Source organism: Anabrus simplex, chromosome 6, assembly GCF_040414725.1.
Source record: "Anabrus simplex isolate iqAnaSimp1 chromosome 6, ASM4041472v1, whole genome shotgun sequence".
NCBI lineage: Eukaryota > Metazoa > Arthropoda > Insecta > Orthoptera > Tettigoniidae > Anabrus > Anabrus simplex.
In genome coordinates, this window is record NC_090270.1 from 122731572 (window position 1) to 122755940 (window position 24369).

Below are 24369 nucleotides of genomic sequence, written 5' to 3' on the forward strand. Positions count from 1 at the left end.
TTGGAATTGGCCGTTTCTGATACAAGAAATGAAGTTACAGGCGTTAAGCTTTTCCATTCTTTCTTTGACAAATTGTATTCTTTACACATCATGTCTCCCAAAAAAATCAAAGGAAACTCAACATTTGTGCTGCTTCACTGGAACAAAGAGTTAAGAAGATTGGGAAAATATTTACAATAAGATGGATAGCATCAAGCCAGAGAACTGTAAACGCTATCTAGGAATACTATAGTGCACTAGTAAAACATTTTAGTAAGGCCACTTCTACTTTGGATATCTGCTATGGTGATGAGAGTGTTGGCAACCTTTGTGACTTTTCCCACATGTCAGATAAGAGGAGGTACATTAATGCTTTTAGAAAGTATGTCGAGACCAAGGAAATTCCAATGGGGCTGATGCCGTTAATCAAGACTGTACAGACCATTTCCATATCTTCAGCAGAAGCTGAAAGAGCTTTCAGTATTATCAATGAGATCCAAACGGACTTATTTTCATGAGCAGCGTTGAACCTCCTGTGCATATATTATTTAACCCACAACCATATGTCAAGTCATGGCTACGAAAGGGGAGACGTTCAGCTGATGAAACAGCTTGTCGGAAACATGAGGCCGCCGATTTTGACACCCAATACGAGTCCATTTGGCAATTGCTGAATTAATAAGGTGAGTTCCTGTAAATATTTTGTTCCAACTAAATCACTGCTGAAGAACGTGACGTAGATATCTAAATAGGCGTATTCTACCAGGCAAATTAGAACTCTACATTTCAGCATCACTAGGCTTACTTTTCTTGTGGTTAGAGAGGCCACTGGTCTCAACAACACCTGTATGACGTTTTAACCTGGTAGCGAGAAAAGACGTGAAAAATGTCTTCAGCTGATCACAGTTATTTCCGGGTTCTCTACAGCCTCCCAGTCTCGTTCTGGTTTTGGGCGGGGGTTTTAATGTCGGATATCCTTACTGACGGCATGTGATTTTTGAGATGACAGGATCCTCACGAAAAAAATATGTATATCACGTTAAATTTGAGAATGTCTGCTTTCTGCAGTGTTGAATAGGAAGAATCTTCCTGGAAGATCACACGACACGGACGAACTCGCTTTACACGTTCCAAAATGTTTGTGTAAAATGACTGTTTACATAAATTGTTCTTTACCTCTAGAATTGAAATATAGCCCCATCATTACAATTCTATATGTATGGAGTGAAACTAGAATTGTATATCCATATTAATAGAGGAGCTAGACGACTACAGAACAAACTTATTTTGGATAGGAATGTATGTCCACTGAAGTCAGGTGTTGACTCTGGAGGATGTTTACGAAGCTGTTTCTTTGGACCTGTTTACGTCGACTGCTATTGTCTCGAGTGATAGTGCATAGGTACTTCAATTTATTCCTCTGTGGACATTTCATGCAACTTGTGTACGAGGCATTCATTGATTCAGAAGATGAACTCGTCGCAAGAATTGCTGTAGCCACTGAAATCCTTCGTGACTCATTGGGGATTGTTGAACGAGTAGGACAATCAGTGCTTCGAAAATCTTATGAATGCATTGTTGCTGATGGTATAAATTTCGAGGACATTATTTAATAAATAAATTACACTATCCATTTTCTTTGCATCACTCCAATCAACAACGTCGAGGGCATGCTCTAGCGCCAACAGCTGACTTCAACGGACATTCATTCCTATCTAAAACTTTTCTTGTATTCTTTAGTTCCTGTATCAATCTGTTCAGATTGTTTTGCAACGCCCTGTTTATAATTATTAATATTTTTGGTCGAATGTGTTCATAAATTCCAAATATATTATTTTGTTCTCTCTCTCTCTCTCTCTCTCTCTCACACACACACACACACACACACACACACACACCCACACACACACACACATACACATACAATAATCAGTTATCGGGCCAAGCAGCTCAGACGATAGAGCTCTGGCCTTCAGAGCCCAATTTGGCAGGTTCGATCCTGACTCAATCCGGTGGAATTTGAAGGTGCTCATATACTGTACGTCGGCCCGGTGTCTGTATATTTACAAAGAACTCCTGCAGGGCAACATTTCGGCACCTCAGCGTCTCCGAAAACCGTAAAAGTAGTTAGTGGGACGTAAAATCAATAAAATTATTATTAATAAAAAATCAGTTCTTATTATTCTAGTTTACATTATTGTATGTTTAGTAGTCAACCTGAAGGATGGTTGAATCCTCAACAGTTCTGCCATTAGCTGTCATAGATGTCACTGAAGAAGTATATTTGGGAAGTGAGATAGTTTCTCGTTGCTTTCCTCACCGGCCCAGAATAGCCCAGAAGGTGCTATTATATCTGTCTGCCAAGCCCACTGAAATGCACGCACCAACCGACCCTATGACCGATACTTGCACTCCATTCATAACACGAACTGGTTGCGTAAAGAAGGCATTACTAGCATCGCTCATACCTCAACACTTCAGTCAGTCATTTGATGAAGTCAAGGAGAGACTGAGACAGGCTCAGTGAGAGTAACTAATTTGTTCAGTCGCACACCAGAAGACATGTGCACCAGAAAAAGGCAGCTGCATGTCGTAACTACTTCGATTTCATTATCAACTATGAAATCGAATGAAATCGTGGTACACCATATTTATTTATTTATTTATTTATTTATTTATTTATTTATTTGAAAACTGTCCCCCATTGAAGATAGCCTCATCGGACTCAGTATACTCTCAAAATGATTTTTTCAATGAATGATGTAAAAAAAAGTTGATGCGTGTGATGGCATGATTTCTTCAGCACCACTGACAATTTCGTCTCGTAAAGACTGGTTAATTTCGCTGACACGGGGGCTGGGTGTGTGTGTGTCGTCTTCATCATCATGACGCGCAGGTCGCCTATGGACGTTAAATCAAAAGACCTGCTTCTGGCGAACCGAACTTGTCCTCGGACACTCGCGGCACTAAAAGCCATACGCCATTTCATTTTGAGATAATCTGAAATTCTTCCGAAACTAAGTTATTGAAAGAATTTCGGAATAACACCGCGAGACCCTATTAGAAGTCCTGTTACTTCTAGATGTTTCAGATGATTGGCAGTGCATTGTAATGAAGGGACAGATAGAGGGGTACGACATGTATATGTTCTTTTCAGCATTTACTTCTCCTGGCTGGTGTTTTCCAGTTCCAGTCTCCAAATAACGAAGGCGAACTAATTCAACTGCCTTCAAATATGGCGGACGATTGCTAAGCCCTGTCGTGCTAATTTCTCGGCGGTATTTAATTTAATGAGCACTGAATGTTGATGTTATCAAGTTTATGTAGGCCTACTTAGGCGTAGAAATTCAGCATTTGTGTAAATATGAGTGTAATTTCGAGGACAACTAAAAGATAGTATTTCTACGATGAAAGGTACAATCTGTTAGGTTAGATATCTATTTTCCTTGGTCGTTCGCAGCGTCCATGAAGAACACTATCATTGTTGATTGAACACGTAACAAAATACTGACGAGAGATGCTGTTGATGCCAGAGGGTAATTAAAAACGTCGTTAAGAATCGAATTCGAGTAGTTTGAAATCTCGAATTTTGAACAACGCCGCTTAAGTGGTTCGTCGGAGAGTATGAAATGGAGCCAGACGATGAAGAAGCACACATAGAGATTGGAGGGAGCGGAGAAGAAGGTTCTGCCACAGGAGGCAGAGCTATTGGACGAGTAAGGGAAGGAGATGGAATTGTACGACTTGAAAATAGTGATAGGATAGTTGGAGGAGGAAGAGGAGGAGGAGAAGATAGAGGCAGGAGAAGAGGAGGAACCCATGTGACAAGATTAGCAGTGCATTGTAATGAAGGGACAGATAGGGGGGTACGACATACCTTCCGAGTTGTCCACACATGGTATCAATATGATAATAGTGAAGAAACTTCAGGTGTGACGAGAATGGAGCAAATTAATGTTGATGGAGTGCAAAACGAAAGAACAGACTTGCCAGTAGAATCGCAATCGAATGAAGATAATATTCGTCAACGGGGAGGGGATGGATGTGAAGAAAACCATAGAGACTGCGGGGTAGAAATAGATAGCGAGGGAATTAATGTGAATGAAGAATTCCGGACGCATACCGTTAGGGAAAATCATTGTAGAAGAGTGGGAGTAGGATGTGAAGAAAATCTAAGGAACGAAGATAACACCATACAAAATATTGAAATAGGAAGGGGAGGTGAAGTTACACCAGATATAAATGTCATCAGAAGAGAAGACACTATGAAGGCAGATCCGAAGTAATTACGAATACCCGTTATTTGTGGACTTTTTCCTGTTAAAAAGGGGCTCGTGTGTCCGTGTAATCCGAAACATCGACCTGTTTATGAACTATAGCACGCCACGTTGTGTCAAAAACTGAAACCGACTATAGGACAGGTAACTTATGTTACTGAAAGAGAGCTCGATTAGATCATTCCACGTAGTTAAATGCCGATGCCAGAATATTGATTTTGAAGTTCGTTCTTTTGTTGCTTCTGTTATAATGATAATGTTATTGGCTTTAGTTCCCACACTAACTACTTTGACGCCGAGGTGCAGGAAATTTGGTGGCGCAGGAGTTATTTTACGTGCCAGTAAATCTACTGACACGAGGCTGACGCATTTGAGCACCTTCAAATACCACCGGAGTGAAACAGGATCGAACCTGCCAAGTTGGGGTCAGAATCCAGCTCCTCAACCGTCTGAGCCACTCGGCCTGATGCTTCTGTTAGAGGGCATCAGCTTAGTGTACTTGCTTCAAAAGAACATTGATCCAGTAGTTAACTATTTGAATGAATTTTTAGAGAGATTGCGTCACTTTTTTAAAGGAGACATGTGGAAATAGCCAGGCTGAGTGGCTCAGACGGTTGAAGCACTGGCCTTCTGACCACAATTGACAGGTTCGATTCTGTCTCATTCTGGAGGTATTTGAAGGTATTCAAATATGTCAGCCTCGTGTCGGTAGGTTTAGTGGCACGTAAAAGAACTGCGGGACAAAATTCCGGCACCTCGGCTTCTCCGAAAACCGAGAAAGTAGTTAGTGGGACGTAAAGCCAATAACATTATTATTATTATTATTATTATTATTATTATTATTATTATTATTATTATTATTATTATTATTATTATTATTATATATTTTTGAATCCGAAGGTAGTTGTGATTGCTATTACTTGCACTTTAGCTACATCTGACCGATCTCCTTCTGTTAACAAGTTTAGTCTTTCCCTACCCTGTCTGTATTACGTTTTCTGAGTCCTAGAATGTAATTTTCCCGCCTGTCCTAGCCTCTCCATTTGCTTAAATAAGAGTTCCGTTATTCAAGGAGTTGACATTCCTCCTCTTTCTATTTTTTGACCCTTTTAATAATAATATAATATGATCGCTTGATAGCTTCTTCATTAATGCAGTAGGCCTATGTGTTGTTGTTTCAGTCATCAGTCCATAGAATGGTTTGATGCAGCTTCCATGTCACCCTATCCTGTGCTAATCTTTTCATTTCTACGTAACTACTGCATCCTACATCTGCTCTACTCTGCGTGTCATATTCATACCTTGGTATACGCCTACCATTCGTAACGTCTACACTAACCTCAAAAACTAACTGAACAATTCCTGGGTGTCTTAAAATGTTTCCTATCATTCTATCTCCTCTTCTCTTCAAACTTAGCCAAATCGATCTCTTCTTACCAATTCGATTCAGTATCTCTTCATTTGTGAATCGATTTATCCATCTCACCTTGAGCATTCTTCTGTAACACCACATTTCAAAAGCTTCTATTCTCTTTCTTTCTGAGCTAGTTATCGTCCTTGTTTCACTTCTATACAATGCCACGCTCCAGACGAAAGTCTTCATAAACATGTTTCTTATTTCAATATCAATGTTCGAAGTGAGCAAATTTATTTTCTTAAGAAAGCTCTTCCTTGCTTTTGCTAGTCTGCATTCTATGTCCTCCTTACTTCTGCCATCGATAGATATTTTACTACCCAAGTAACAATATTCATGTACTTCCTTTGAGACTTAATTTCTTAATCTAATATTACCTGCATCACCTGCCTTCGTTTTTGACTGCGCTCCATTACTTTAGTTTTGGACTTATTTATTTTCATCTTGTAGCCCTTACCCGAGACTCCATCCATACCATTCAGCAACTTCTCGAGATCTTCTGCAGTTTCAGACAGAACAATATCATCGGCAAATCTCAGGGTTTTGATTTTCTTTACTGCCTGTTCTGTGTAAATATTGAAAAGGAGTGGGGACAAACTGCAGCCTTGTGTCACTCCTTTCTAGATTATTGTTTAGTTTTCAAAGCCCTCGATTCTAATCGCTGCAGACTGGTTTTTATACGGATTGTATATAATTTTTCGTTCTCGGTATCTGATCCAAATCGCCTTCAGAATCTTTAATACAGTAGCTTGGTTCAATCACCATTATCGAATGCCTTTTCTAGATCTATGAATGCCATGTACATGGGCTTGTCCTTAATTCGATCCTCTAAGATCAGACGCAAAGTCAGGATTGCTTCACGTGTTCCTTCTCCCAACTCAGCTTCAAATTGTCTTTCCATTCTTCTGTAAATAATATGTGTTAAAATTTTGCAAGCATGGCATACTAAACTAACTAACTTCTAAAATTTCACTCTCACGCGTTGATTGGCGACTACAGGTCTCCTAGCTGAGTCTGGTATTGCTTCCGACCTCCCTTGGTCATCTCTTCCGACCCCGGCGGTCTTAGATTTGCATGGCCTAGGGAGCCCTTCATTTTTCGAGGACCTTCCCTTCCTTTTGCCGATATCTTCATTCTTCAAATTCCATTTTCCTCCTGATTAGTGAGAGAATGGTTGCTCTCTTATACTTCCTCTTAAAATAGCAATCACCACCATGACAAATATAGCCGGCCTAAATGAGACATCATTTGGAAAAGCATACATACCTAGACCTGTCTAAGAATACACAACTGCCCTACAAGTCTCTTCAGTTTGTGTATGTACAAGGAACAGAAGTTTGTTCTGAACATGCACCCTCATTCAATTCCGAATTAAGGCAACAAGTATTGATAAAGCTCTAAGCATAGGTTTTCTTTCTCTCTCTCTCTCTCTCTCTCTCTCTCTGAACATTTACATATTCATATGTCACAGATCTCAAGTGGTTCCTTTCTCTTAATTTCAGGATATCGGTGTTTCAAAGCAGTCATGTTTCTCACCGGCTTCATCTTCGGCTCCATTATAGTGTACCTTATCTGTCTCCAAGAGAATCTCCTTCCACCCTATGGAAATGCAGGTAAGAACCACATTCATGTTTTCAAGAAAATATGTAGATATTAGAAAGATGTCTGCCTTCTTGGCTGAATTGTCAGCATAGTGGCCTTCAGTTCAGTGGGTCCTTTGGCTGTTCCCAACATCCCTGAAACTTGTGCTCCACACATAACACTATTCTTCATCACAGTAACACACAATTTCCCTCATTGGAGGGTCTGTCTTACAAGGGCTGCACCAGATAATTGTAGCAACATGAAATTAAAATTTTAAAAATATTACAAAGATTTTTTAAATAATTAAAACACCTAGGTGAACCCTAATTCTTCAGAGTCATTAGGGGCTGATGATCTTACTGATTTGGTTCCTCATTACTGTGGGGAACCCTGTTGCACTTTTTAACATGTTTGGAAATTATTACAGAGTGAAAATATGTAATAAAATTTGTTGTTTATAATATTAAATGAAAGTTTCAGTGACTTTGCACACATTAATCACTTTTTTGGAATGAATGAATAATGGCACACTATTATTATTACTAATGAATTCCTAAAAGATAGCATGATTTATTCTTGGATGAGATCGGGTACTCCTCTAGTACTTTGAAACTAAGCCTCCAAAACAACAATAATGACAAGCACTCAATCTTGGGTATGAATTTGACACTTCATATGTAATGATCGAGTGAACCTGATAATAAATTGCTAATTCATATATCTATTTTTTGCTGTAATTACTGTATTACAGAGATTGAGACAAAGAAGAGTTTGCATTAATTTCAGAGAAATGCAAGTAGTGGAAATGCAATGAGATGGGATCATAGCATAGCAAAGTATTTAAAGTGCTTTTAAATCAATATGTTATACAAGTTGAAGGTTGTACAATATAATTTTACCTGTCAAAGGTCAAGTAAGAATGATTGTTGTTTGTTTGTATAGGCGTAGCTCTGGGTGCAGGCATCCTGTTTGGCCTCATCACCATGCTGGTGCAGTACGTGGGCCTGTTCATGACAGGTTTCCATACCGGACTCTTCATGGGCATTGTCTCTCTTGCTGTTGCCGAACATTTCTCCTGGAAACCCACTGTGCTCATAACTGCCACAGTCCTCCTTGGTGGAGGATTAATCTTTGCTGTCCTCAACCTCTACTGGCAGAAAGGTAAGAAATAAGTATAAAGTTGACCTTTTGTGATTTATACACATTATTACATTCTACTTCTGAGAGTTATCCTGTTGGTGCAGGGTCTGGTGTATGGCTCATTGAACACCACTTTCTTTTTTCAGCTGCATCTCCTGAGCATATGTTTAGAGGAGCTTCAGGTCACTATTGATAGTGTTCAGTCACCACACCTTTGGTTTAGGTGGTTTGTAGTGTTGATGACAATGCTGTCATGACATGAACATTCCAACAAGGTCTGTCCTTTGTGCATCTTTTCATGAATTGGTTCAACCCTGATCTGCTCACTGATGGTTGTATTACAGATGTGATCCCACAGGGAAATTCCCATTGTCCTGTTTAACATACTCATTTCTGTAAAGGAGAAAATGTTCAGGACTCGGTGCCTTAAAGTGCAACTGGTCTTACCATTGTCTGATAAATCTTTGGCTTCATACCGGTTGGCATTTCTTTTTGTTAAAAAGGATGCCTGTGATCTCTCTCCATTTCATCCATATTGCAGTGATTCTTGCACATACTTCCTCATTCAGGCAGCAATAGTAAAGTTGCTTAGGGCAGACCCTAGATAATATAATGGAGGGTGTCTGTCCGTGGTTTGGACTGTTTTAAGATACTCTGTCTTGTGAATATTGAGACAGAGCCCAAACTGATGAAGACGATCATACTGTCTTTCTACTTGTTTGTGGAGATCTTCTCGCAAAGTGGCAGCAAGCATCACATCCTCAGCATACAAAGAAGTCCATGACACTTTGAACACTGTACTCGACTGCTAGTCGTGTCGTAGAACAACACTTTCTTAAGAAGGAAGCCATACTTTTCAGTGTTGACACAGTTAAATCTAAATTACAAGCTTTTCAGTCTGTTGAGCACCCAAGTTAATTATAAATATTAAACTACAACATACCTGCAAAAAAAAAAAACCATTACTAAACAAGGAATAAGAATACACACTATTAAACTTATAATTCATAACTAACTTGTGTGTTTGATAAGCTAAAAATCTTATAAGTTACATAGAACAATACAATAATAGACTGATAAGCCTTAATTTTATCTTCATAAGCTTACACAATATAAGGGTAAGATTCCATTAAATATATCGGTGAAATACATGTAAGGAGTGAAGTACACCTTTTGCTAGCCAAAATTTACTAAATTTCAATGTTTATTTTATTTTTATAGCTTAGTAACTACAATTGCCTCTTAAACAAAATTTTGGATATTTAACATACTTTACTGTACATTACCATTTATGAAATAACATCCACATTTTTTAAAAGACAAAGTAATTATCTGTAATGTGCATATTAATTTCTACAGCTAAATGAGTTTTGCGCTATAAATACTACTATTCACTGAATATATAAAATATTATTTTGCTAATACAAATCAACAACATACTGTACCTAATCTAGCCATAAATCTGTCTCAAATTTTGTCATGGACTGTAGAATGGATTTTCCAGGTGAGTAAGCAACCCTTATGCTGAAGGTTAGTCCCAACCAGTGTGTGTTCAATAGTGAAAGCGAAAGTGAATCTTCTTGGCTTAATCATGGAATGGGGAAAATATGAAAATAACCTAACCCCGTATCACTACATCCCTGAAGGGCCTTGGCTGACCAAGTGACCACTGCTCAGCCCAAAGGCCTGCAGATTACGAGGTGTCGTATAGTCAGCACGACAAATCCTCTCGACCGTTATTCTTGCTTTCTAGACTGGAGTCGCTTTCTCACTGTCAGATAGCTCCTGAATTCTAATCACTTAGGCTGAGTGGACCTCGAGCCAGCCATCAGATCCAGGTAAAAATTCCTGACCTGGCCGAGAATCAAACCCGGGGTCTCCGGATAAGAGTCAGGTATGGCACCTCTACACCACGGGGCCGGCAGAATATGAAAATAGGGTAACTTTAATTGCCTTACACAGGATTGGGTTGCCACTTATTGGGTTTTTCCAAATCGTGAAACTTATGGAATTCGATCAAAAGCTTGTTTACTGGACAATCCAGCAATTTACGGAGAGAGATAGAATGAAAGATTGCGCGAGAGTTAGTCGTTGTCGCAGTGTGAGAACAGTGGCGGACCATGTCCAGCTAAATCCTGTCCAGAAACAGAAAATGGCTTGGGAGCTTAACGTTTCACTATAATCATAATCCTGTGTACTTTCTGAAGACCTTGGGCTTAAAGCGTATTGGTGGACACCAATTCCTGACACCGCAGCTCAAGTCACAGAGGAAACTAAAATCAAGGCAGCTCCTGCAGTTGTACACCAACAATGGGCATCTAAAAGTTCTCTTCACTGACAAGAAAGATTTCATCATTGAAAAGAGCTTCAAAGATCCATAGGAGTCGCCACCCCTCCTCAGTCATGATTTCGTCTGGGGCAAGTTATGAGGGCCCCACCAAGCTTCATTCTTATGAAAAAGCCAAAATAACACGTGCCAGAGTGTATGTAGAAACTGTTTTGAACCCTCTCTTGAAGGACTTGTCACACTATGTTCAAAATTAAGCCGTGGACCATGCAGCACGATAATGCACCAGCTCATAAGACAAGGATGATTGAACAGTTATTGCAGGCCAATCTACCAGACTACATCTCCACCGCTGAGTTGCCTTTTGATAGCCCCAAATTCAAACCGCGTAGATTTCAAACTTTGGTCAGTGCTAGAGAAAATGGTCTTCAAGGAAAGACACTCTATGCTTAAAAGTTTGAAGCGTTCCATAGTGGCAGCAGGGGTAGATTTCCTGATTTGTACTATCTGTTCTGCAATAGGTGAATGGCCAAAGAGATTCCAAGTCTGTGTGCGTGCTAACACCGAACATTTTGAGGAATGGCTGGTGCAAATGGTGTGTAATGTGTGTGTCTAGTCAAAGGAAATTGAAAAAAGTCTTAAACCATGTTCCAGTTAGATTCAACAAATTTGACCATTTTCGGTTCTTAGTTGTCCGTATTGACTAGGTTCATATAAGGTAACACACTAAGAGTGATAGTTTGGTCCACCCTGTCAATATTGTCCCCACTCTGGCAAACTAACAAATCTACAAATTGTCGAAAAATTAGGAGAGTTGAAAAAAGTTGTGATTACTCATGTTAAATCAAATGTTATATTTGATGATTGGTTTTATGTGTTAGCCATACAGTACGAGCTGCAGATGTGAGACTTTGTCAGAGGGCAGAGATTATTTAAATAATAAAATCTAGACCTAAACTTCAGAACTAAAGATTCCCTAGTTTTTCACTTTTGCTACTTTGCCATAGTGGTGGCGATATATTATCAGTTGTTATTATTATTATTGTTGTTAATATATTGACAGAGCGGACCAAATCATGACCTGAAGTATATTATATATTCAAGTTACTCAGAAATATAGTTTGTGGCAGTATTTATGGATAAACTACATAGTCTTTAATACATTTCTTTAGAACATATTATTTCTTAGTCATTATCATAAGACTTTTTCTAATTGTTGTCCTATGAACGATTTTTTAAAGGGAAGTAAATTTTTATGTGGCAAAGAAAAGGTGTTTTTTGTTGTTTCTCTTGTACAGTTATAAATAAAAAACAAAAAGGGTCTTGACCGTGTTGTTCATACAATTTAAAAAAATTTCATGAACATTTTAATACAAATATCTTCAATAGCTTCTGAATTATAAGTAATGTGTAACAATGAAAATTACAGAAAATGAATAACAGACTTATGTCAGAGTGGGACATTGTACATGGACATTTAAAAACATATCTTCTAAATTACTGATTGTGGAAATAATTGTTATATTTTCACTGTATTAAAGATGAAAGTGTAATACAAAAATGTTAGCTGAAAAATGCAATTTTTGATTCATAAAAGAGTATCTCTTCACCTGTGGTTATTTGTAACCTCTTTTTCTGTTACAAGAAATGCACTTTCCTTAGTGATTGACATATACCCATTTATCACTTGAAATTGTTTCATTCCAGGTTTGACTGTTATTGGAACAAGTGTGTATGGAGGAGCAATCATGGCTGGAGCTCTTGACTACTTTGTGGAAAAGTTCATGATGGTCAAGTGGATGTGGGATCGTGTTGCCCTCAAACCAAGTCAGAACCCCTGCTGGTTTAGTTGGCTTATCCTGTCTGTTTGGCCTTTCATGGTTCTTGTCGGCATGATCACACAGTGGGCTGTGACGGGCCGTGGCATTTACCACCAAGAGCGTAAGTTACTTCTTACACTTTCCATCCATAGGCTAATGATATCTGTGAAGATTTAATTGCAGACATTACCGTGTGTTTAATACCTATTCAGATGCTATAAATTTTAAGACAGACCAGAGTGCTGGAATGTTGCCCTTCAAAGAGGTCCTATAATGTGCCGGTAAATCTACTGATGGCAAGTTAAGCGAGTAAGACCATAGAGTGCTGGCCTTCTGAGCTCATATTTGGCTGGTTTGATCCTGACTCATCTGGTGGTATTTGAAGGTGCTCATGCATGCTAGCCTTATATCAGTAGATATACCAGCACATAAAAGAACCCATGTGAAGAAAAATTTCTGGCACCTTGTTGTCTCCAAAAACTGTAAAATAGTGGGATTTAAAACTGATGATGGTGTTGTTGTTAATAATAATAATAATAATAATAATAATAATAATAATAATAATAATAATAATAATAATAATAATAATAATAACAATAATAATAATAATAATACCGGGCGAGTTGGCCGTGTGCGTAGAGGCGCGCGGCTGTGAGCTTGCATCCGGGAGATAGTAGGTTCGAATCCCACTATCGGCAGCCCTGAAGATGGTTTTCCGTGGTTTCCCATTTTCACACCAGGCAAATGCTGGGGCTGTACCTTAATTAAGGCCATGGCCGCTTCCTTCCAACTCCTAGGCCTTTCCTATCCCATCGTCGCCATAAGACCTATCTGTGTCGGTGTGACGTAAAGCCCCTAGCAAAAAAAAAGTAATAATAATAATAATATCTCTCTGGATCAGTGGGAGCATAATTGGCCTACAGATCCTACAATTGCAGATTCAAATCATAGTCAAATTTTTCGAGCAGAGTAAAAAGTCTATATACCACTCCATGTCAAAATTAATTAAAACTCTACCATATCTCACCCAACTGAGATCCTTTTCTTGGTAGTGGTTTAATGTCGCACTAACACATCAAAGGATTTTGGCAGTGCAAGAATGGGAAAGGACCAATTTTGGGAAGGTAGCAGCTGTGGCCTTAATTAAGGTACAGCCCCAGCATGTGCTTGCTGTGAAAATGGGAAACCATAGAAAATCATCTTCAGGGCTGCTGATGGTGTGATTCAAATCCATCATCTCCCAAATGCAAGCTTACAGCTACACAACCCTAGCCATGTGGGCAACTCACTTGGTGAAATCCTTTTCTCTGCCTTTTGGTACAGTAAAACAGAACATCGAATTTGCATGACTATTGGCAATATAAATGGTGTCATTTGACCATATGATGATGATGGATTATTAATTATTATTATTATTATTATTATTATTATTATTATTATTATTATTATTATTATTATTATTATTATTATTATTATTATTATTATTATTATTATTACAATAAAATCCATCTTAAACAGACCCTTGCTTAAGCACAAACTTGCCTTTAATGGTATCCCAGTTCCTTGACTTGGGGTGTAAAATGCAATGCAGACCATTCTAGATTAAGCAGAAACTGTCAAACGCAGAAACCAAAATATACTCTTAAATGGAAAATTTCCAGTCCTTCAAAGGGGTCTGTTACTTTACTGTTCCTGTCATTACTTAAATGTGTTAGAATAGATAACACAAAATATGGTTATATTTCAATATTGTATCCTTCTGTCAGTTGGAGAGTCTACGATCCAGTCTGAGATGAACATAGACTAGGTAAAGATGGTTGATCAGGAGAAAAGGGAGATATATGAGCCCTGCCTCTGATGTCTTAGCCACTACTGCAACAGCCCATTAAAAAAGTGGGAAATTAATGGCTTCCTCTTTGAAACCAGAGGTGGCATAACTAAGTTCAGTTACAAGACACTCACTGAACTAGGTCTCCCTAGCAACGTTGTCAGCTGCAGGATCTTTGATGAGATAAGGAAATATTCTCTATCACCAACTGTACTTCCAGCTCTCACTCAGTTTATCAGCTAAGTTTGTACCCAGAAATAGTTATTAAAACTTCAAGATTATATTATTTAAAAAAGCAACCATTTTATATTGTATCAACTTTATGTAGCACATAATTTGGTATTATGAATCCTTGTGGTCACATGCAGTCCAGATTCTTTTTCATTCACCTTCTTGCCCAGGCAAGTAGCATTTCCTCCATTTTAATGTTGAAAACATTTCTTAACAGACAAGTATGGATCCCCATACCACGAAAAACATCGAAGATCATCGACCCCTATGTTAAAATATTAATTAACTTCATATGGGCCATTACTGCATATAGTTGCTTTCTGAGAAACTAGTATATAAATGATGAGAAATACTGTACATCATCAGAATAAATGGTACAAAACAAAATGTGTTGACCACAGCATATTATAATTCCACCATATTCTTTAAGGATTATATATATATATAAAGTATAAAATTGATTTTTTTATATTGTGCATAATAGGCAAATGCGTATGTCAGAATTACCCTATATCACCAGTGGAAAATCTTCCTCAGTTTGAGAAATACTGTTCTGTTAGCATGATGGTGCTGTAAAACTCGTTCTGATAAAAGTGCAATATGGTAACGTAGAGAGGCACCGATTGTTCAGTTATTATATTAAAAGACCTCTTTAATTGTGTCTGTTTCCCTGAATCTTAGTCTATTCATGCAGTCTCAAGCAAAATAAAGATCCTAGTTTCAAATCCTTAAAAGAACTAAGGTTTTCCACCAAATGTACGTAGAGTGAAAGAAAAAAATTACAGAGAAAATTCAGCTGATAAGAAAACTATGCTTCAGAAGTACAAGACCTCTTTATTTACAATGTACTTAAAGAACAGGGTTCAAGTACTTTTTGTACAAGATTGTCAGCATGATGACAGACCTACTGTTACAGATGCTCCAAGATTGTGATACTGGTGCTAAAGCTTTCTCAGTTAAAAAAAAAAAAAATACATTGATTGAAAAGTTGAATATGGCATGAGCTGGTTTTTAATGTTAATTTTAGCTAGTGATAACTTCCAGATTATTCAGATTTACAGAACTAAATTGTTTTAACATTTTGAAATAAGTGTATGTAAGTTAATTAACAAAATCTTCATGTGTGTTTACAGTGGTACCGTCCAAGAAGAACCGTAACATGAACCTGCAAAGGGTTCGAACACGTGAACAACGTGCTGAACTGCGCCAGAAGAAATACCGCTACCTGTATCAGGTGCGGACGGCGCATGGAGATGTGATAAGCCAGGTGAATAGTATGCCTGTCCCGTAGGTGTATTAATCGTCTCTTTCCTTGTCTTTTACCTTCCCTCCTTATCCCTTCTCCATTATTTTTCTGCACATCTTCTCACCGTCTCCTCCTGCACATGTCATCTGTCGTCTGCTCGCCTCTTTAGCATCTCCCTCATCGTACACACCTTTGTATAGTTAACAACCCATCGCTTCTGGTTGCGGACTAAAATACCATGGAAACGTATAAAACAAAGGTACGGGGAAACAAACTCCCAGTTCACAGCTTGCTATCATGTATGTTGCATCCCTAGTTGTAATAAATGCATGCCTTTCCCTTTTATGCATGACTAGTGAAACATGAAGTATGTGGTTTGAAGTGACTCGCTCTAAGATCAGAAAGTTTAGACTACACTTGAAAATCTGAGTTGAATTTAAGTCTGTATATATTCCCTAAAGGGGAATGAAAGAATGAAAAGTTCTTAATTTGTATCTGCTTTGTTCTTAATTTATATCTGCTTTAACCATTTAAAAAAAATTTAATTTTTTTTTACTTTTAGTGGGCAGTGAACAACAATGCATAGACACATCCTCCGTAGCTTCCTGTCTTTGAAAATGTATACTACATTACCGTTAATGACCAGATACCCATTGGTACTGGCTTAAGTGGAACTTCTATGGTGTCTATATGATGTAGGGCTGTCCTTCACTGCTATCACAACCACTACCCTCCTAGAAAGTCTTCCACTACTGTAAGTTTCAGTAGATGTCTGCAGGTATTTTCTTCCAATCCTCCTGCAACATGACAAACACTGCTGTAGCTGGTTTGGGGCATTCTAGTATGGCTGTTAACCAGCACTGTAACTCATCCCAGATATGCTCATTTGTGTTTAGATCAGGGTTTTTGGGCTGGCCATTGGATATTATTCACTCTCATTTTGACAAACCACTCGGTTATGGCCTTCACTTCACGAACAAGTGAAATTGAAAATGGCCAAGATCCATATTGTTCCCACAGGGTTGGTAACCTGGAATTGTCTGATATTGCCTGATAGACTTCAGCATTCATCAGTCGAGGAACTAAAACCAGTAGACCCAGACCAAACTACAAAGAACAAGCTTACACCATAGTGACCCCTCTGCCATATTTCACAGTGGGAACAGTGTACTCTGGTAAGTAAAGCTTACTGCCGCAATGTGTAACATGATCTATTGCTTCATGTGATACTCTTTTGTCATTCTAAGAGTCTGCAGGCAATGAGTTTTGCACTATTATAATTGGCAGCAAGCATTCAGTTTAGAAAGCAGTGTTACATGTGCTGCAGCTTGCCCATGGAATCCAAGTGCAAACACCTCCAGACAAATTGTTTGCCATCATTTCCTCATGTCAGTAAAAACTGAAACTTGCCAGAAGTCTCACAGATGGAATGACCAAATTGATGGGCACAGAAACCTATGCCTATTTCAGTCTCACTGTGTAGCAGGTAGCAGGTAGGGACCTGCAGGTAGCAGGTAGGGACCCTCTTCGGAGGCAGCCCTACCCAGGGAGTGGCGCCCCTGCCTATGTGAGTCCCAGAGCACACTGACCCGGTGTGTAACATCTGGTATGGGTCCCAGCTCAGGGTTACGAGTGAAGACCTCAACGGCATCTACGGCGGAGAAGGTGGACTTCGGTACGGTGGAGATGGCGGAAGGGGCATACCCGCAGCGTCTGTACTCCAGAGGAGCGGCTACGAAAGGCATCTGTCTCCATGTTAGGGGCGGCCTAATTTTGAACCTGGCAGTAGGTATAAAATGCCTTTGGGTGTGGCGAGCCCATTGTAACAATAGCCTATATGGACAAAGCAGATATGGTACCTCGGAAAAGGTTAGGGCGTCCCCTGCTAAAAGCAACGTGCAGCTCTTCAGGTGCTGGGGGAACTGTGAAAAATGGGCAACCAGCACCAAACTACATCAAAATTGCAACAGTAAATGTACTGACACTGACGGGAATGACAGAAGAACTGGTTGACTTCATGATAGAAAAAGATATAGCCATACTTGGACTGTGCGAGACCAAGAAGAGAGTTACAGGGGAGATCCCTCTGAGAGAAGGATACAGGCTGTATTACAGCGGAGGACCTGAAGCAAAAAATGGAGTGACCATCATACTTAGAAGAGAAATCCAAGAATATGTGGAATATACAAAGTACATCAGCGATAGGATGATGATGATGATGATGATGATGATGATGATGATGATGATGATGATGATGATGATGATGATGATGATGATGATGAGACTCCAGTTTGAAAATGGTTAAAAGATCTGTTTCAGTTGTATGCCCCACAAACTGGTTGCATAGATGAACATCTAGAGGACTTTTTAGAGGAAGTGGAGAGACAGATAGAAGATAAGGAAGTACTATTGATGGGAGATCTAAATGCACAAGTTGAAATGGAAAGACAAGGAAAGGAAGATGTTGTAGGGCCCTTTGGATATGGAAATGTAAATCCAGAAGGCGAGTTGTTGGTGGATTTTTGCATGAGGAATCAAATGATTGTTGGAAACACCTGGTTTAGGAAGAAGAACAGTCAGAAGATTACAAGGTATGGTTGGGGAGACAGACGAACAAAGACCATGATTGATTATATAATCATAGAGAAAGAACACCGGAAGAACCTTGTAGATGTAACGGCCATGCCTGAAGAAGCCTTTGGTGGAGATCATAGAGTTGTGATAGGAAAATTGAAAGTTGGAAAGATTGAAAAACCCCAAGTAAGAAGAGAGAAAAGAATTAAAGTATGGAAGTTGAAGGAGAAAAGCATACAAGAAGAATTTCAAAGGGAAATAATACCCTTGGTACCCAGGACAGAGGTGGGGAATGTTGAAGAGGAATGGAAAAGATATAAGGAAGCACTGGTTGGATGTGCAGAAAAGGTGTGTGGTAGAACATCAGGAAATGTGAAAGACAAATAAACACACTGGTGGAATGATAGGGTAAAGATTAAAGTGAAGGAAAAGAAAATGGCATGGAAAGCATGGAAAACATCTAAGACTGAAGAAAGTAGAAGAAAATATGTGTAGGCAAAGAATTTGGCCAAGAACGTAGTGGAGGAAGAAAAGAGGAAAAGCTGGGCCTTATTCACACAGAAATTGAGAGATGATACGCAGGGCAGCAAGAAATTACTGTATGGTATCTTAAGAAACAAAAAGAGAGATCAAGTAAACACCAGATTTGTGAAGGATGAAGGTGGCATAATTTTAACAAAGCCAGAAGAAATAAGAACTAGATGGAGAGAGTATTTTCAGAAGCTGCTGAACATAAGAACGGATGACAGTCATTCAATGGACGACCGGGAAAGGCAATTAGTTGATGAAGAAATGGATAAAGAAATTACAATGAATGAAATTGAAATGGCAGTAAGAAAGATGAAGAATGGAAAAACTGCTGGAATAGATGAAATTTCAGTGGAGATGATAAAGGCAGCTGGAGCTGTAGGTCTGCAGTGGACATATCGGGTTCTCAGGAATGTCTGGGAGAATAAGGAGGTCCCTGAGGATTGGCAAAAAGGAATAATCATCCCAATTTTCAAGAAAGGTGATAAGAAAGTATTGAAGAACTACAGGGGAATTACTCTAATATCCCATGTTGCTAAGATAATGGAAAGGATACTGGAAAGTAGAATAAGGTTGAGGATTGAGAATCAGATACAGGAAAATCAGTTTGGTTTCAGAAGTGGAAGGTCAACAATAGAGCCCATTTTCATTACGAGACAACTAATGGAAAAGCATTGGGAGTACGGGAATGATATGGTGATGACATTTGTTGACATTGAAAAGGCATATGACAGTGTCCCCAGGACGAAAGTTTGGGACAGTCTGGTGCAAAAAGGAATTGGACAGGGATTAATAAAAATGATCATGGCATTGTATAAGGAATGTTGTAGTTGGGTGCAAACACAAGTTGGCAGGACAAGTTGGTTCAAAATAACTAGTGGGCTGAGACAGGGAAGTGTTCTATCACCAATCCTGTTTACAATAGTAATGGATGACATCATGAGAACAGCAAAAGCAGCATATGGAGGAAGAGAAATGAACATGATGTTATTTGCAGATGATATTGTGATTTGGGGAGAAGACGACAGGAAGGTTCAAGAACAGTTGAATGTGGTGAATGGGAAGATCGAAGAATGTGGATTGAAAATAAGTGTAGAAAAGAGTAAAACTCTTGTTATGACTAGAGGGGAAAAAGAAGGGAAAGGTCAGATTAGACTTGCAGACAAGCCCCTGGAAGTAGTGGAAACATTTAAATACATGGGGAGTAAATTAATGGAGAATGCTCGACTGGATGCTGAGATTAGTAAAAGGATTCAAGCTGGAAGTTGTTTCTATCACAGTGTAAGAAACATGTTATGGGACAAAGATGTGCCAACGGAAGCGAAGGATACTATGTACAAGATATATTACGTACCCATAACAACTTACGGAGCAGAAACTTGGACAATGACAAAGAAGGATGAGAGTCGAATACAGTCAACCGAAATGAAGTTCTTGAGGAGTATGATACAGAAGAGTAGAAGAGACAAAATAAGGAATGAGAAAATCCGGGAAGAAATTGGAGTGGAAAAAATGAATGATAGAATAGAGAAGAGCCGACTAAGATGGTTTGGGCACATAAAGCGAATGAGCGACAAAAGAATGCCAAAAAAGTTGATGGAAATGCAAATCCAAGGAAGGAGAGGCTGTGGACGATCACGATTGAGATGGAAGGATACCATCCAATGCAACATGATAGAAAGAAACCTGGACTGGGACACAGTGTTGGAGGAGGAGTGGTGGAAAGACTGAAGAAAATGGAGAGGAACCATATTTGCCCCTACCCAGCTACAGCTGGATAAAGGGAAAGGATGATGATGATGATGATGATGATGATGATGATGATGTGTTCTTGTAGTACATCCATTTCGACCGCTGTAGGTAGTGAACATTTCTACTGAATGCTCCAACATGTTTGTGTGATGTATGGAATCAGTCTATTGTCCTTTCAAGGTGTGACTGGTCATTAATGGCAGTGTTCATGCATTTTGGTTATGTGTAATGGAGGATGAAGAACAAAGAATTATTATTGAAGTAGATACCTAAATTGAGTGTTCATTTGAGAATTTAGTTTAAATATTTGAAATTTGAGGTTATCTTGCTTCGTGAGGAATATGATATGTACTGAGAAAGTGGCTGCGTGGTTTGGGTCATGTAGCTATCATCTTGCATTCAGGAGATACCCAAATGAACATCTCTGGGGTGAATTACAGTTAGAATACCCAAAAACAGCCCTGATGATGGTTTTCACACTAGGCAAATGCTGGGGTTACTTAATTAAGTCTGCAGTCTTTTCCTTCCCACTCTTAGTCCTTTCCAATCCCATCGTCGCCATAAGATCTATCTGTGTCGGTGCAACATTAAGAAAATTAGAAAAAAAAGAAAAAAAGAAAGAAAATGTATGATGTGTGCGAGTCTCGCATTGCCTTAACCCAATTTTATTGTACTAGATTCTTCTATTTCATCTTTCCAGTTTAGCTTTACCTTAGGTGTACTATTACTACTACTACTACTGATTTGTTTATGAGAAGAGGAAAATGATTCTCCATGAATGAGCCCTCATGAAAAGTGCAGTGCTATTCTTGGATCAGTTTACTATGAGATACATACCTGAAAGTGTTTAAATCAGTAGCAGCAATTGGGAATTAAAAGTGCGGGGGCAAAAATAATAGACAGCAAACAGTAGCCAGGTTTGCAGGATATAGCGGATTGGGGGAGGGGATTTCATCAATACTGAGGTGGGGGGGAGCTACTAAGTGGCAAGCTTTTTAATACTCTCTGAGCGATTTCGACAGAGAGGTAGATGTTAACAGTTTACCAATTTAAGTGCGGTATGGCTTTTAGTGCCGGTAGTGTCCAAAGACAAGTTCGGCTCACCAGATGCAGGTCTTTTTATTTGACTCCCGTAGGCGACCCGCGCGTCGTGATGAGAATATAATTATGATGAAGATGACACATACACCCAGACCCAGTGCCAGCGGAATTAACCAATTATAGTTAAAATTCCCGACCCTGTCGGGAATCGAACCCGGGACTCCTGTGGTCAAAGGCCTGCACGCTAACCATTTAGCCATGGAGCCGGACTTAAGTGCGGTAATAATAGTTTTGTGAGATTTCGATTCAATGCTATACAATAAAACTTTCACCATGGGAACAATATTACACATTTATTACAATTAAATAAAAGTACGGTGTGCTTATACAATTAAAATAATTTAGTATTTGACTACACACTGAGAAAAAGCTAACAGACACTAAAGAGACTTTCAAAATGATGAATGCGGACGGTAACCGGGTGAATCATACCTCAGAGTCCATGACCTTGGCAAAAAACTGTACCCTGCTACCCTTCCTTACAGCACATGCAAAGTGTCCACTACTTGCTTTGGCACTATACAAATTGGTTATCCGGGACAAACAACATTTCGTGCATATTTCTGCTAACAATTTTGTTAATAATTAAAGAAAATAAATGAAAGAATCACCTGATAAGACAACAGGGCTTCTATACATTTTTTTTCTTTTTTTAATTCCTAGTTTAAGCTGGCTAAAATGGAATCAAAATGTAATATTTTCTCCACAAAGTGGGGGGAGGGGGAGGCAACTGCCCCCTAATTGCCGCTACTGGTTTAAATTAACTTTCTCAAGGTGAGTGTAAACTTTCTGATAGTAGTTTTTAAAATGAATGCTTAAAGTACTGCATGTTGTATGTATTTGATGACAAAAATGCATGTGTATGGGTGACATTAGTTCATAATCTATTTAGAAAATTTTGGGACCTGGTAAGTAGAAAATGTCACATTATCTGCATCTGAATTTGACAGTTAATGACTTTTAAAATGTTGAGATTTACTTGGACTCAAATAAGAGTAAATCCAGGCTAGCCATGGACTTCGCAAATAAGAGTAAATCCAGGCTAGCCATGTTGAGGCCTGACAATTTAGTTCTAATAAAAGTCTCTTGGTTGCTGTTACATAAGGATCACTGTAAGCCTGCAACCTATACAGAACTATAACTTTCTTAAATTCACCAAAAATGGACAGTCTGATGTATAGATGAAGTATAGATCCCAGCATATTGTACATTAATCTTCTTAAATGTATCCAGCTTTCAGATGTGTAGATGAAGATGATAGTAGGTTCATTATAGTGACAGTAGTAGGTAATGGTATATCTCTTCTATATTTTGACCAGATATGACATTGAAGTTTTTGACACTGTTCTTCTTATGGTTTCTTCATCTTACTCTTAAAGTTCACCTTCAAAAATCATTTAAAATCAAGTGATGTGTAAAGAGCATATCTTCTGCAGAACAAATATTGAGATTTTTAGATTTGTATGTCCATCTATTCCACGGTCAAAAAGGGATGATATTGTCACACTATGTAGACTTCCTTGCAGATCTATGTTATCACCCAGCTAACAGTTGTTATTAGTCTTTTGTTGCTAGGTGTTTAGTATTCCATCCCTGTATACAGTATTGAATTAGTTTACTGTATATTATGACTTTGAAAAGAAAACAGTCACTAAATGACATACCAGCTAGCTGTTAATGTAATTTTCCATATTCACTTGTGAACATCAGTGTTATATATTTTAAAACATCAGCTAAAGCTTCCCACCAATGTCCTGATCTACTGCCTGTGTTACCTTGTCAATTATTAACACTTAGAGGTTCTATGGACTCCATTTCAGTTGCAAGATTATATTCCAACACTACATTTATCAGTTTAAGGTGGCATGCTTGAACAAATATAACTGCCTTTAAAATTTCTCAGCAACAGTTCACTTGCTGGAGAGAAATGTTAAAGACTGACTGGTGCTGCTATGGAGTTTGTGGGTACTAATTCTTTACTGAATATTAAATATTGATTTATTTGTATTGTAATATTGTATTTCCACTTTATAATGGTACATTAAATATTGTGATAATATTTAATATAAAATAATGCTTCATTAAAATCAAATGTAGGAAGGTGAGAAAAAGAATAGAATTCATATAGGTACCGGTTCTAGGATTAACAGAATGAGTCTGTGGACAGAGGGAGCAACAGAAAGGTTATACAAGGATAGACTCTTAGTCTTGTGATTTTCTTGGTAAACTGCATGTTTCTATCTTTATTCCCAACTTTCTACATATAATCTTTTCAAACACTTGTATGTTGTATGTTGGGTATTCAGCCCAAAAGCTGGTTTGATCCTCCACAACTCTGTCAACAGCTGTCATAGACGGCCTAGGTGTCACTGAAGAGGCATACTAGGGAAATGAGGAGTGAGGTAGTTTCCCCATTTCTTTCCTCTCCGAACCAGAAGTTGCTATTACAATTCAGTCTGCCGAGCTCACTGAAATGCATGAACCAACCAACCCTATGAACAATATTTTCACACCATTCACAACAGGGACTGGCTGCATAAGGAATGGTATTATTAGCATCGCTCATACCTCGGTCACATTCATATTGTCAAAGGCAAGGATGAAACTG

General features: G+C 38.7%; 1 protein-coding gene across 1 annotated transcript in view; it reads left to right on the forward strand.

The window, feature by feature from the left end:
- Positions 1-24369, forward strand: part of LOC136876175 (transmembrane protein 198) — an 812502-nt gene that overhangs the window by 782347 nt on the left and 5786 nt on the right. The window contains exons 5-8 of the mRNA XM_068228065.1: positions 7173-7283; positions 8197-8415; positions 12389-12622; positions 15694-15827. Coding sequence (XP_068084166.1) covers positions 7173-7283; positions 8197-8415; positions 12389-12622; positions 15694-15827 — 698 coding nt within the window. The remainder of the gene's footprint in view (positions 1-7172; positions 7284-8196; positions 8416-12388; positions 12623-15693; positions 15828-24369) is intronic.